Source organism: Oryctolagus cuniculus, chromosome 8 (assembly GCF_964237555.1).
Source record: "Oryctolagus cuniculus chromosome 8, mOryCun1.1, whole genome shotgun sequence".
Classification (NCBI taxonomy): Eukaryota; Metazoa; Chordata; class Mammalia; order Lagomorpha; family Leporidae; genus Oryctolagus; species Oryctolagus cuniculus.
Window position 1 is genome coordinate 80,837,391 of NC_091439.1, and position 12,800 is coordinate 80,850,190.

A 12,800-nucleotide genomic window follows, 5' to 3' on the forward strand; every position below is an offset into this window, starting at 1 on the left:
AGAGAAGGGGGAGAGAGGGAAATTCAGAGAAATATCAGTAAAACAGAAGACATAGTTCTGCAATAAGGAAAAGGAGCTAAAGTAATTCAGAGGGTGCTTGGAGAATGCTTAGTGAAGGAGGTAGATCTTAAGCTGACATTTAGATGAAAAGGCCTCAACTATGCAAAGAGCCTGAGCAGAGTGTTCTAGGTAGAGATCAGTAAATTTCAATACTTGAGGCATAACGAAACTTGGATATTTCCAGAACTGAGAAGAAACTGGAAGGGTTGAGTGAGGTACAGTACAGAGAAGCAGGAGGTGGCATGAGATTTGGTGAGAGAGAAAGACAGATCCCAGGTGATTCAGAGTCAAATATACCATGGGAAGTCTGGAGTTTGAAATAAATATGGTGGGAAGCCAATAACAATTTTAAGAGTAACAATCATCTGATTTGAATTTATAAAGGCTTCTTTCGTTTTTGGAGAATAAAGTATGTGTGAGCATGAACCCAGGTGTTTGCATATATTGTTATAAATGACCAGTTAGAAGGTTATTAAAATTTATCTTGTCAAAAGATAATAGTGGAGACATTATTGGTTAGGATGTCTGCACCCCACAATGGACAGAGTACCCGGGTTCCATATCTGGCTCTAGTTCCTGATTCCAGGTTCCTGCTAATGCAGGCCATGGGAAGTAACAGTGGTGGTTCAAATTTTTGGGTTCTTGCCACCCATGTGGGAAACCTTGGTTGAGTTCCTGGCTTCCAGCTTTGGCCTCAGCCCAACCTTATCCATTGTAGACATTTGGGGAGTTAATCAGCAGATAGTAACTCTGTCTGTCTCTTTGCCTCTCAAATAAATTTTTTAAACAATATAAAAAACTATGTCAAAAAAGGGATGATGGTTGTCTGGACCATAGATTAGCAGTGAAGATGAAACCAAGTGGACAGATTTGAAATATCTTTTTGAGATATTATCTTCTAGAGTTACTGATTGATTTATATTTGGAGTGAGGCAAAATCAGGAATCAAATGTTCACTTTTTTTTACAACTAGGTATATCATGGTATCATTTAACAAGATCAGGTTTTGGAGAAGATCAGGTTTCAGAGAATGATCCATTCACTTTTAGACAACAGCATGGAACCTATTGCAAAATTGATTAATTCATCAAAAATTGATTAAATGTCACCATATGCCAGACGTGTGCTAAGTATTGAGGCTATCTGGTGTCCCTGCACTATAGAATTACAGAGATGCTGGATTTCAGAGAACCAGGAGTGACTATAGTTAGAAATGATCAAGTCCAACATCTTTTGTAGATGGAGGAAGGGTAGAATTTGAACCATTTAGTTTCTCCAGAAATATCTAGACTCCTTTAAAAAAATCACCATTATTTTAATAAAACTACTTAGCTTATTTAATGATAGCTGCAATATTATTTTACCTAGAGATATGAAAAATTTATTTTCATTTCCATGTTAATGAGTTGTTACAAGTAGTATTATAAAAACACTTTCTGATGCATTCTGAAATCATGAAATTATAGGCATTATGGCTAGCAGTTCCCTGGGCATGCTGTCATTGGCTTCAACCAGACTTATAAACAAAATATGTAGAAGGAATCATAAACCATGTTCTAATTTCCAAGCATTTTTACGAAGACATTAATATGACACACAAAAGGAACTATTTATATTTTTTAACGTTATTGATAGTAGGTTGCTAATTACCTTGAAATACTTTAGAGGAGATTTAAAAAAATTTAATAGAAAGCATAAATTTGAGGGAAGATGAAAAAATAAGACCAAAGAGAATTAATTTGCTATTGTGGAATGCATTCATTTGTGTGTATATGCTGGAAAATTTGTTTTAAGGTTCTAGTTAAGTTTTAAGGTATATGGTAGGTAGAGATGATCTGGATGGTTATGAAACGGGAAATTGTGTAAATTTGAATACCTTAAATAATAGGAGACAAAAAGATTATTTAGGATTGTCTGAATACCATGCTTATTATCTAAGTTATATTCTGGCATTTATCGTTCATTTATAGTAGGGTTTACTTGGCTCTTTATACTGGGTCAAGTACTGTGAAAGAAAGAGATGAAAGTTCCTGCCCTAGAGGCATAATAAACTTGATGCAAAAGCATGATTCAGTCTGCGTCTGCACACACACGTGCTTGCACAAGAGAGAATGTTTCCTGCAATGAGAAGTTGCGGTCATGGGAACGCTCCATGGAGCCGTGACATTTGCATGTGTTTTGCAGAGATCTATTAATTAGACACATGTTTTGATATAAAAAGAGGAGTGGGGTAGATATGGAATGAGAGAAAATAGGTGACCTTCAAACTCAAAAAGTGGTTTAAATAATGATGATTAAAGCAGGAAGAGTGATAGATTGGATGTATGCCAGTGGCAATAGTAAAACTACTGGGAAGATGGTAGAAATGATCAAAATAGGTAATTGGAACCAAAGTTAGGCTTCATTCCTGCAACTGGAATGGAAAAGTAAATTCATAGAATGCACCCAATAATGGAAAGTTTGACTCCTACAAATTAAAGGAAAAAGCATAGATAACCAAAGACTGAGGAATTGAAACTTCATGGAATTTATAAGTAGGATTCTGTCTATAGAAACCGATTGAAAAACCATTGGTGAGAATAAAGACTAGAGAGAAGACAGCTTGTCCTCTAGAATCAATCGGAAGTAATACAATAGAAATTTGTGCATGAATGTACATAAACTGGAATATTCTGTTTTTTATTGTTATTCAACATCCTTATACCCTCATCAAAAACAAAAGGGTGAGAGTAGGTTTCTCACTTCCTGAATAAATCCTTAAAAATAAGTATTAGCAAGAATTCAGTGGAAGCATTTGCAACAAGAATGTCTCTTTGAATTCTTTACCCTGTGCCTGTGCTCTCCCAGGAAGCGTCCCTCCTCTGCTCCTATTGGGGCAGTTTAGCATCTCAGCTGTTGTTTCATATTTTCCTGATGATGAACTTTTTTTTTTGCCATGTAGGGGGTCTGTGACCTTGTACTCCTTTACACCTCACTGCAAAACTTTCTTCTTGGCATTGACTGGGGTGCACCATGACATCCATGATGGATGTAGCGAAAAGAAACTCAAGTGACCAGACTTCTTGTATTGTTTTGTTTTTTCTCTAATTGCACTGATTCTTGACAGTAAAAGAAATTCTCAAAGAGATGCTTTTGAGGGAAGGGGCACACACTTTTTTAAAACTTTTCACATATGTGAACCAAATGTCTTCATCGAGGTTTTTCAAGTAGTCCCTTTCAACTTGGCCATGTGTTGGGACATGCCCAGACAATCCCAGACTCACACAGGCACAGTGGACTGAATGGCTTGTTATTTTGAGAACTGTGTTTTTGTTGGGCATTTAAGTTTGTGAAAAGTTGCCTTGTAGCACGTTACCTCTAGATCTTTCCCATTCTTCAGCTGTACTTAGGAAAGAAAGGTTATCATCACCCAGCTGCCAAGCTCACTGTAGAACAGAAAGCTCTTTCAAATTTCCTCAGGCATACTGCTGTTGCTGTAGCTTCCAGAAGCTTAGCCAATGAGTTAGTTGATAAATATTTTTCACTTCTCCTCTTTCCCTCCACCCCCTGCTTTTCTTTGTTAAAGGATAGGGCGATTAAGAGGAAATGGAATATAACAGAGCATCTTATTATTTCCCTTTCTTTTTCTTTACTAAATAGGAAAGTCTATCAGTTTGATCATGGAGGACAACAATGACTCTGCTGAGAACCCCCAGCAAGGCCAAGGGCGGCAAAATGCCATGAAGTGTGGGTGGCTGAGAAAGCAAGGCGGCTTTGTGAAGACTTGGCATACCCGCTGGTTCGTGCTCAAGGGAGATCAACTCTATTATTTCAAAGATGAAGATGAAACCAAGCCGTTGGTAAGTAGGACAAAATAAATAGTACTGTGGGCCAAGGAGATCTACAGCGGGGTATTTGCTGGAACCTGATGGAGCATGACCCCAGCGCAATCCCTTTGGGCTCCTTAGGTGCGTCACACCTTCTCATTATTAGCTTTGATTCAGAGATGATGGACTTGCAAATTATACTTGACTGATGCTAATTTTAGTATTTCTTAAGCTGGAGCAGAATGTCTAATCCCTCAGATTAACTTACTCCATGAGAAATTTTTAGCAGACATCTTCTGGAAAATACCTATTGTGGCCAAACATCTTTCTTCTTCTCAGAAATAAATTGAAAACACAAATTTGAAGAGAGGCTATAAACACTTTGAGTGATTTCTAAGATTTCCTTAGTATCAATTCTCTAGCTCCTCCTCTACCTAAGTCATTTGAAATATGAATGTGGTGCTAAAATGAACAACCCCCAGACATTTGGACACCATGCCTTGTGTCCAGCTCTGGGAATAGTTTCTAAGTTTCTTTGTGGTCCCCTAGCATTCTTTTGTATGCTTATTTACTTACCATGTTTCCCAAACCTCAGGACTGCCACAATAGGGAAGAAAAGTCTCCATCTGTAGGTTTTAGCTACAATGCGCTTCCTTGGCTGTGACCGTTGTTTCCTGGATGATGCGAGGTGATGTGAACTGGCTGTCACCTCTGTTTTTCCTCATCTCTAATCCCAGATGTATACAGGAGAGGAGAAGCAGATTACTTTATATAAACCTCTCCAACAGTTTGTTCTTGAGGCTATTGCATTTTGTGCTGAAGCTCAAGAACTTAGATAGGAATCTGGGTCAGGACTCTGCTTTCGTGTTTTAACTTCCTGAAGCATTATAATTTCACAGGGTTCTCACTCGTAATTGAATTACATAAAAATAGCGATGATAGTGCATACCACAAAGACCAGCCATCTTTTGAATTTGCTACTAATTTTTGAGTGTTTAACAGGGCCAGACGCTAGGCTTAGAATTTACATATATTTTCTTATGAGAGGCTTAAAGTCATTCTATGAAATAGTTATTATTAACCCTATTTATGCACAAAGAAAAGTAATACAGATTACCTGCAGTTAAATAGTCAGTGGTGCCACTATTTGCCTCTAGGTAAGTCTGAGTTCAAGTTCATATAGCCTCAACCAAAGACCTCATGTATAAACTAACAAGCTTGTCCCATACTAATACCATTGACAATTATAGGGTATTTCTTGTATGTACTATTTTACTTGTCATAGCAATAGCGGAATTTTTATCACAATTAAAGAAAGTGTGGCTTAGAAATATGAAGCAACATGGTGAATACCATGTAGCATATAGAGGCAAACTTGTGGAATCTCTTTACTCTTCTCTTACCCTCTTGGGTCACTTTTTCTTGTTTTATGCTGCATAAACCTCAGAATAAGTCATTATCTTGAGCATAAAATTATTTCTACCAAGCTCAAAAAAAGTGAGCAATTAGGTTATCCAGGACCTACACAAAGCATGGGGGGAACAAATGGAGGATTCAGGTGTTATGTGATTGGAGAATTGATGCTAGATCAAACAGATGTTGTGACTCTTCAGGGAGCCCACAGTATCTTCTTGAAATGAAGGCAGATTCAGCAGCTTGAGCCTGAATTTAGTGTTTCTCAAATTTGGGAACTTGAAAATGTCAGAGAGTATGCACCTGAACCTCAGTTTGAGAAGTCTACCTTAAAATGTTCAAAGAGGCTCATCATAGTGCCTGGGCTTTGCTCTTCTTTATAATTTTTCACAAATAATGATTATTGATTTAAAAATTCTACAGTTAAATAAGAAAATGCAAAAAGATATGATTAATTCAAATGAAAATCGATCTCAGAATGGATGTTACTTTAATTCTTAATTCTAAGATAACTGTATTTTGATATTAGCATGTTACTGATATTTCAAGACTTACAGTAATAAGAATTAATGAAATAGAATTGTAGTAAGAAAATTTACTAACACTTTTAAAAGTCAAATATAGACCATCAACTGCTACGCCACACAAAATGTTTATTAGTTTTTCTTTTTGCATATTATTTCTTAATCATTTATAATTAACTAAGCAGTCACAATTTGGGGTAAGTAATTGTGAATTGGCTCTTTAAAAATCATCTTGCATGGCAATTCAGACACAGGGATTTTGATATTGTGCTTTATAATTTTAATGTAATCATTTACACTAATGTTTAAACACACACACAAAAATTAGAGAAAAGACTGGCAATTTCTGTATCAGAGGGTACCTAGTAATTTTAAAAGACCTGGTATTAGCCAATGAATGGACTAATTGCTTATTTTGAAATTTACTTTATAAATGGCTCCATATTGTGAGTGTGGTAAAATGGCAAGAAATGTGTGAGAGAGGGAAGTGAGGCCTCAGTCAAAAGGGATTTGTGTGCTGCACAGAGACTGGATGCTCTAGGAGACAATGGGGCACAATCTCCAGCACACCTGTGACCCTCAGCTTGCACAACTCTTCTCTTAGAAAGAAATCATGATGGCTGTTCCTTACTACTTGGATGTTGAAGCTTCAGTTAATGAATATAATTTACCAGCTCGATTTTTCTTCTGTCTGTACCTTCAATTTTTATATGTACGTGTAATTAGTACATGAAATACTTAATTACTTGTACTTAATGTTGATATTTTAGGTTTTTATGCAAATTGCACCTTGCCTTCTAAATATTCAACAGTGGATGTAGAAAGTTTTATTGCCACTTTTCCTGCATTTTCTTTTTGAGCAAAAATGGAAGTGCTTCTAGGATCTCCTCTCTTGGGGGACACTGCCTGATGTGTAAACCATGACGTTTCAGCTCTTAGCCAGGTTCCTCTGGTGATATATTTAGAATCCCATCTCAGAATGTAGTTATTTCATATTTAAAATAATTCAAACCAGATATCTTTAATAACTAGTAACTTTTAATGAGAGAAAAATATACAACAGCTTTTAGTTCATCTAGGATAAAACTCTCTCAAGAAACTTGTCTACAAATGTTTGCAGTTACATACAATTCATTTTATTTTTAATAGCAGACTTAGAAACTAAAGAGGAATTTGTTTCTGGAACAAAATAGAAAAGTGAAATGTGCAGCCATTTTTTAAAAAATGATATTTAATACATCCATTATTTCTATCACTCAGATGCCACGATTGTAATCATTTCATGGTTCTATTTTCCTAGCTTTTTAGGTAATTTTTTTCTCTTTTAATTTTTAATGTTTATAGTACATATTTACTTATGGAGAAAAAGCTCAAAATTGTATAAAATATCTATTAAAAAGATCTTCCCCTTCCACTGCATACTGTTAGGACTTTTGCACAGTTACTTTAAAAGGCTTTGAAACATTTAAACTGAGTTTGTGACTGTATCTGTTTTCCATCTATTATTAATAATCATGATAAATGACCCAGGTGTTAATTATACAAACAGTAACATGGGAGCAAATCAGACAGAGATGAATTATAAATATTATATTTATTCTAAAGATGAGACAATGATTCATAGTTTGTTAAATGAACCCACGAATAAATTCCTGAATGCTGTTTTGGACTTTTCTGTTTTGTTTATCTTGAAGTATATTGTTACTTAAATAAAAGCCAAGGCTTATGTTTGGCTCTCCTACTCAATACCTCTGATCTACCCTCATGCTAGAAGTTGACACTAGGGAGCATCGATTTTTAGAAGCCAGTCTGAGACTCTAGATAAAATGGCTACAATCCAAACAGGCACCAACCCAATTAATCTAGTCTAGACTTTCTACAACAGATATTGATCCAATTGTGTGTGGAAGGGTTTTTTCTGGACGTGATGAGGATGATACTATATTAGATCACAATGGATTTTCTTAATATAGAGAACAAAGTGGTTTTGAGTTATAACCTGAGGAATTGATCACTGCTTTAAGAGTAGATTATAATTTTATATATCTAATAAAGCTTATGAGTTCATGGATTTTAAAAATATTGTTGTTTTTCATTAAAATGATGCATGAGCTAGAGGAAGCCAAAACTCCAACTAAGTATTTACAGAAATACTAGAAACACTGAACATTGTGCTTTGTCCTCAAATCTAAAGCCGAGTACTTATGTAGTATCTGAGTATGTATGCACCATTTTTTGGTATGAAAAAAACATCTAAGTGGCGTTGTATGTCATAAATTTTTAGCTATTTCCTAGTAAAACTGATATCAAGAGATAGAAGATATTATATTATTTTATTGTTAGCTTAATATTTTTTATTATTTACCTCTATATTGCAATATAGGCATACATGATTTGTTTCAGAATAGTAAAAGACAGAATTTGGAGTAATGCCATTTGGGTTGAATCTTGACTTACCTACTTAGTTTGTTTAGGAAACACTGAGCAAGTGAATTAACCATTTTAAGCTTTGATTTCCTAATCTTTACATTGAGATCCTAGCTGTACATATATAATACATTTATTATAAATAAATGAAATAATTTATGTAAGCAAATTTAGAAAGCAGTGGCACTTGGAAACTACAAAATAAATGTTAGCTATTTTTGTAGTATTTTTAAAAAATTGTTTCAATATAAAGAGAACAGTTCATGTATTTCATAGAATTCTAAAAAGACAACCATGCTTCCCTTCCTTCCTCTCTCCCTCCATCCCCCATCCTTCCTTGCTTTCTTTTTATTCCTTTAATTTTTTTAAAGATTTATTTATTTGAAAGTCAGTTACAGAGAGAGAGAGAGAGAGAGAGAGAGAGACTGATATTTATCCACTGGTTCACTTCTCAGATGACTGCAATGGCAGAGGCAGGGCTAGGCTGAAGCAAGGAGCCAGGAGCTACTTCCTGATCTCACATGTGGGTGCAGAGGCCCAAATACTTGGGCCATCTTTTGCTGCTTTTTCCAGGCCATTAGCAGGGAGCTGGATTAGAAGAGAAGCAACGGGGGCATGAACCAGTGCCCCTAAAGGTTGCTGGCATTGCAGACAGCTTCTCCTACTATACCATAATGCTGGCCCATGTTGTTGAGTTTCCTGAGTTCTTTATAGATCCTGGATATTAATCCTTTATCAGATGCATACTTTGTAAACATTTTCTCTCATTCTTTCAGTTGTATCTTTGTTGAGTGTTTCCTTTGCTGTGCAGAACCTTCTTCTCTTGATATAATCCCATTTGTCTATTTTAGCTTTTATTGTCTGTGCTTCTGGGGTCTTATCCAAGAAGTCTTTGTACCAATGCTTTGAAGAGTTTCCTCAGTGTTTTCCTCTGGTAATTTGATGATAGCAGGTTGCAGATTTAGATCCTTGATTTATTGTGAGTTGATATTTGTATAAGGTTTAAAGTATAGGTCTTGTTTCATACTTCTATATGCATAGATCCAATTTTCCTGGCACCATTCATTGAAAAGACTGTCTTTAATGCAGGGATTGGTTTAGCTACTTTGTTAAAGATTAGTTGGTTGTAGACATGTGGATTTCCTAGGATTTCTGTTCTATTCCATTGGTCTAAGTTTATTTTTATATTATATATATGTATATATATTATATACCTATATAACAAAAATTCAACTTTTTAGAAGATTTATTTTATTCATTTATTTGATTTTTTACATATTTATTTATTTATTTATTTATTTTGAATTAGAGATTTAAGTGAGAGTTACAGAGAGAGGGAGAGACAGAAGAAGAGGGTCTTCCATCTGCTGGTTCACTTCCCTGATAGCCACAATGCCAGGGTTGGGGCCAGGCTGAAGTCAAGAGTCAAGAGCTTCCTCTGAGTTTTTCATGTGGGTACTGGGGCCCCAACATTTGGAACATCATTCACTGCTTTTCCCAGGCTGTTAGCAGGGAGTTGGATTTGAAGTGGAGCAACAAGACACAAACCAGTACCCATATGGGAGGCTGGCATTGAAGATGGAAGCTTTACCTGCTACACTACGGTGCTGGCCCTTCATTTGATTATTTTTTGCATTGTATATTTATGTATATTGATAATGTGCTTGTACATATTGGGCTGGTTTCAGGAAATATAAAGGTTATCTTTATATCTATATCTATATCTATATCTACATCTTGATATCCTCTCAAAATAAGACATTTAAAAGAAATCTACTTTTTCTCAGGTGAAAAATATGAAGTGATTCCAGCTAAGTGAAGAATTTCTTTAAATGACTCTTTAGTAACACAGGTTACCAGTGATTTGTGTTTTTACTTTTTGCTTCCAAATTCACCATGGGGTCATTTTTTCACCAGTCATCCAGGATAAAGATATATAGCAGAATATTACATAGAAGGTTTAGGTGAACCAGCTGTGTATTGTGGCACATACCACCTTCTTTATCTATCCATTAAATTAGATATAACTGAGTCATGTGACTATACTTGACTGCAAAGCAGGTTGGACTTATAATCTAGGTTTTTCTTGGGGAGGTGGGGAGAACATGGATATTGAAAAAGAGTGAGCAGTCTCTGCCATCGGATATTAAAATAGCATCAACCATTCATGAAGAATCCATTGACTTCTACGGGGTATAAAGAACAATTGGTCTTACTGAACAATGTGATAGATATTTTAATAGGGAAAATGGCAGAAAACATCACAGTCACAGGAGGTACACCAGCCACCACTTTTAGGCTCGTGGAGTTTTTCAGTGGGATAGATAATGAACCTGAATGACATATAGTGTAGAAAAGGCATGGGCCATGGCCCTTTGGTAGGTTGTTGGGGAGTTTTAATGATCAAGTATCTCAAAAATGATCAAGAACCTAGAAAAGAAGACAAGCAATGATGAGAGATTGATTTGGAGAAGTAAGTACATGCAGGTATGTTAAGAGTCTAGGAAGTGGTGATATATATTTTAGATTCTATCTTGTGATCTTACATTTCCATGTTTCCATGTGCCTATTTTCCTTGATTTTTAGAGTTAGAGCAAACCAGTTAAATCAGGGCTCATTCTATATTTATCACTCTTGGTCAGGGAATCAATAATGTGTACCTACCCAACAAGGCAGCCTGAAACAATCCTGGAACTCTGCTATTTGTATAATAGACTATTTTATGGTATAATCTCTGAAAAACATACTCAAAAGCAGCGATGATACATATAAACACTTGGCCTTCAGTCATTCATTATTTTGTAAACAGTCCTTATGGGAAGGCTCCCCAAGAAATTGTTGACTATAGGAGGCAGAGACAAGTAAATGTATTGTTGCGATAGAGGGCACCCACAGAGGAAAAGCCCCAGGGGATGTTCAAACAAAAGTAGAGATTGATGGGCAGAGGGATCGAAGCATGTGAGAAAAATTTCAACCTCATAATTTTCTCTGGAATAGCCTTTGTCCACTAAGTACTTTTCCCTGGGAAGCTATTGAGTGCTGTTGTTTTGTGTATAGCTCTTAGGATCAGATTGCCTGGATTCAGGTTAGACTTTACCACTAGCCATAGACCTTGTATAAGTAACTTCATTATTCTCTTCTGTAAAATATAATTGATAATAAAACCTACCTTCCAGCATCATCATTATTGTGATGTGAAGTCATGTTTCCAGGATGTTTAAACGTGGTCACAAACACTTAATAAATATTAGCCATTGGTGCTATCATTATCATCACCATCATCACCATTTTACCATCTTCTATCATCAGGGTACAGTGGCACAGCAGTGTAGAAGTTAGGATCTATAATGTGTACATTATTCAATGCATAATGCAGTAAATAACAGATGATCCACCCCTGTAGCATTTACAAGGAGGTTCTTTTTTCTGGTCACGCTAACTTCAGAGCAGAAGGTAATTTGTATACACTTGTGACCCAGGCTGTCAAACACTGAAGCCACTTAGAAAGATCATCCAACTAACAATGCTTACTTTGTACTATGTCTTTCCTATTTGTTGAAATTGCTGTTTAAAGCTCCTTTAACGGTAATCAGATGAGGATGGCCAAGGAGACTTGAGAGAATCTCTTTGTGAAAATAGACCACCCACGAGAGAGGCAGCATGGTCTTCTCATCTCTCCTGGAGGACTTCCTCCTCAACTCCAGTTTGGAGGAACTGGAAAGCTTCCTTAGGTTTTGCTTCTTAAATTCACTCATAATGACTGATGGTTCTTGAATTTGTGATGTAATTCAATATGTGGAGCCAGAGAGTCTATATTTGTAATATCTTATTAGCAAAAACTGAGGTAAATTTCCATTATTACAACTGGTAAACAGAATTTATGGGAAAGAACCAATGGGTAGAAATGTAATTCATGTGTTTTTGGGGTCACAGAAATGTGTGTAATGAGATACTTATTCTGCCCTTGATATATGAAAAATTTCAGTCATTTGTCACTTAGTCTTTTTTAAGCTTTTTTTAATGAATGCATTTTTCATAGATACAACTTTAGAAATATGATGGTTCTTTCCCACATACCCACCCTGCCACCTCGACTCCCATCCCACCTTCTACTCCCTCTCCCACCCCCTTCTTCATTATGGTTCATTTTTATTTTAATTGTATATACAGAGGACCAACTCTATGTTAAGAACATATTTCAACAGTTTGCACCTATACACACAAACAACATATAGAGTACAGTTTGAGAACAAGTTTTGCAATTAATTCTCATAGTACATCTTGTTAAGGATGAAGATCCTATATGGGGAGTAAGTGCACAGTGACTTCTGTTGTTCCTTTAACAATTAACGCTCTTATTTATGATGTCAGTGATCATCTGAGGCTCTTGCCATTGGCTGACAAGTCTTAGGCTTCTTTTCAATGGTTGATTTTCCTCTCTGCCCTTCTTTGACTTTATCCTACCTAAATCTAGCTGCTCTTTAAAAACATTTTGATTACTTTTAATGTACAAGGAAGCACCTCCAGATGCAAAAATGATTATTTTCATTTTCCAAATTTTTACTTCTTT

General features: G+C 35.9%; 1 protein-coding gene across 2 annotated transcripts in view; it reads left to right on the plus strand.

Moving 5' to 3' along the window:
- The window catches only part of ARHGAP24 (Rho GTPase activating protein 24), a 518,143-nt gene that overhangs the window by 84,811 nt on the left and 420,532 nt on the right, over positions 1–12,800 (plus strand). The window contains exon 2 of one of the 2 annotated variants that reach the window (XM_070047901.1): positions 3,700–3,899. In XM_070047901.1, the coding sequence (XP_069904002.1) occupies positions 3,877–3,899 (23 nt within the window). In that variant the 5' untranslated portion in view covers positions 3,700–3,876. Of the gene's footprint in view, positions 1–3,699; positions 3,951–12,800 lie in introns of those variants that run through there. The other variant, XM_070047906.1, reaches the window with a different exon arrangement.